Source organism: Mesocricetus auratus, unplaced genomic scaffold (genome assembly GCF_017639785.1).
Source record: "Mesocricetus auratus isolate SY011 unplaced genomic scaffold, BCM_Maur_2.0 Super-Scaffold_100009, whole genome shotgun sequence".
Lineage (NCBI taxonomy): Eukaryota > Metazoa > Chordata > Mammalia > Rodentia > Cricetidae > Mesocricetus > Mesocricetus auratus.
Genome location: NW_024429193.1, coordinates 62613117 through 62615712, shown reverse-complemented (window position 1 = coordinate 62615712; position 2596 = coordinate 62613117). Strand labels below are relative to the sequence as shown.

Below are 2596 nucleotides of genomic sequence, written 5' to 3'. Positions count from 1 at the left end.
AAAAATGAAGTGATGTAACAGTCCCTAATAGCCTAGACAATCTATACTAGTAACTACTATTGAAATCTGGATAGTGAATTTTCAGAGAACCACATTTCCAACCTCATAGAAGAAGGAACAGAGGAGAGACAGAAACTAAAAATATAAACTGTGACTATTGTGTCCCACAGGGTGAAGAAAACAAATCCAAGTTTTTCATTCCAGATCCATTTTAACATCAGACTACCTCCAGCAGAAATGTCAGAGGACAAAATAGCCCAGAGCTGGGACTAGAAACATTTCAGGCTCCAGAGTTTCTTTTCCAAGTGGAACATCGGCCAAGTCAGATTTTCTATGAAGAAAATGTGGGACAGCATTAGAAGCCCAACTTTCTCAACAGGGGATAATGACAAGTGGTGTTTGATACACCCAAATGGGGTAGATGGAGAAAGCAGAGATTACCTGTTAGTTAACCTAGAGTTGTTCAACTGCTCAAAGAGTACCCCTTGGAGCACAGTTCCAGTGTTGCATCATTAACATCCAAGGGGAAACAACTGAAACTACAACAAGGTCAAAAGCCTTTACCTTCCTGCCAGGCTATGAAAGAGGTTTCAAAAGGTTCATCCTTTGAGATTTCCTCTTGGCACACGTACATCAGCTTCTCCCTGAAGACAAGCTAACCCTCCACTGCATGGGAATCATGTTCCATGACTTATTCAGCATCTCTGACCTGAGCATGAAGCCAGGGATCCAGGTTCCAATTTGCAGGATGGCAGATGAACTAGGAAAGCTATGGGAGAATTCCCTCTTCCCAGACTGCTGCCTGGTGGTAGCTGGCCAGGAATTCTGGGCTCACAAGGCCATCTTAGCAGCTTGCTCTCCAGTTTTCAGAGCCATGTTGGTACATGACATGGAGAGGAGCAGAACAAACCGCATTGAGATCCATGATCTGGAGCCTCAAGTCTTCAAGGCAATGATGGGCTTCATTTACACCGGGAAGGCACCAGACCTCCAAGCCATGGCAGATGCTATGCTGGCAGCTGCTGCCAAGTATGGCCTGGAGCACTTGAAAGTCATGAGCCAGAGAGCCCTTGGCAGGGACCTCTCTGTGGAGAATGCTGCCCACACTCTCTTCCTGGCTGTCCTCCAAAGTGCAGAGCAGCTGAAAACCCAGGCACTGGATTTCATTACAGCTCATGGTTTTGAGGTCTCTCAGACCTCAAGCTGGAAGACAATGGTGGCCTCATATCCCCACTTGGTGACTGAAGCATACAGCTCCCTGGCTTCTACTCACCACTCTTTACTGGAGGTCCCTTTCAAAGACCTAAAACAGTGTTAGGATCCTGTCAGCTGTGACCTACAGGTGTAATCCAGAAATAGCAGTCAGCCTTGTTACCAAGGACACCTGGATACACTTCAGGACATGTGTTAGCATTTACAGAGAATCTGGGGAAAGACAGCATGGGGGTTTGGGCCTTTAATACAGCTGTAAATGAGTTGAATGGTAGATTGTGGAAGAGGCAGTGCTGGATTTTAACATATTCTACCCCACCTCTACCCTGTTGCTGTACTGTTTTGTTTTGGTTACTGTTATTCAGTGTAGTTAATGCCTCAATCATATCCCAACAGCATTTCTTTAGAAGAACCTGTTTGGATTAAACTGAGTGAAGCATATTATCAAGGGCTCTGAGCAAAGGATAAAATATGGATGCTTGCTTACAAGAGAAGCGAAAGAGAAAGAACACATATTTTCTCCAAACTCAGGGTGTGGGGGCCTGGAAAGTTGACTCAGGTGGCAAAAACAATTGTTGTTCTTACAGAGGACATTATCTTAGACAATATCTGTAGACAATATCTTCCCAAATAAAATATAAAATGAATTAAAATTGTAAAAATAAGTTTGTGGACTCTTCTTTGAAGAAGCACATATTAGTCCATCCAGATAATGTCAGCTGTGGAAATTTGGGCAGGGTTATCACTGTCACACACACAAACGTCAATAAAATGACACCTAATAAAATTCTGTAATGCTCAGAGATTGGTGCTAAGCCCAGTCTTCAATTTTCTCCAGCAGTTGGTGGGAGCAGATACTGAGATCCATAACAAAACATTAGGCAGAGCTAGGGAATCTCAAGGAAGAGTTGAGGAAGGATTGTAGGAGATAAAGCAGAGCCCACAGAATCCATCAAAGGGGGATCACAGGGTTCACAGAGACTCAGGAGGCCCTCACAGAGCCTTCATGGGTCTGTACTATGCCCTGTACCATGTTTTGGGTGTTTAGCTTGGGGTTTTTTGTAAGACTAACAGTGGGTGTATAGGAATACTCTGACTTATATGTCTGATCTCGAGTACCTTTCCTTCCTTTTGGGCGCCAGCCTCCAGGCTTGATATGAGGGTTTGTGCTAAGTCTTATTGCATCTTGTTATGCTATGTTCAGTTAATATCCCCAGAGGGCCTGCTCTTTTCTGAAGGGAAACAGGAGTAAGTACTTCTGGGTAGAGTGGAGGGAGGGAAGGCTATCAGAGAATGATAAATAAAAAGGAAAAAATAGAGAAAAGCTTTTGAAGAAGTATTTGGATCGATCTGCACAGAAACAAAAAAGTTAAGGTCCCTGTGT

The 2596-nt window shown here is 43.8% G+C and overlaps 1 protein-coding gene across 1 annotated transcript; it reads left to right on the top strand.

Moving 5' to 3' along the window:
* The first annotated feature begins 572 nt into the window (after window positions 1-572).
* On the top strand, window positions 573-1318 carry LOC121142145 (speckle-type POZ protein-like). The gene has a single exon (XM_040751471.1). The coding sequence runs from the start codon at window positions 671-673 to the stop codon at window positions 1316-1318; it is 648 nt and encodes a 215-aa protein (XP_040607405.1). The 5' UTR covers window positions 573-670.
* The last annotated feature ends 1278 nt before the right edge of the window (window positions 1319-2596 follow it).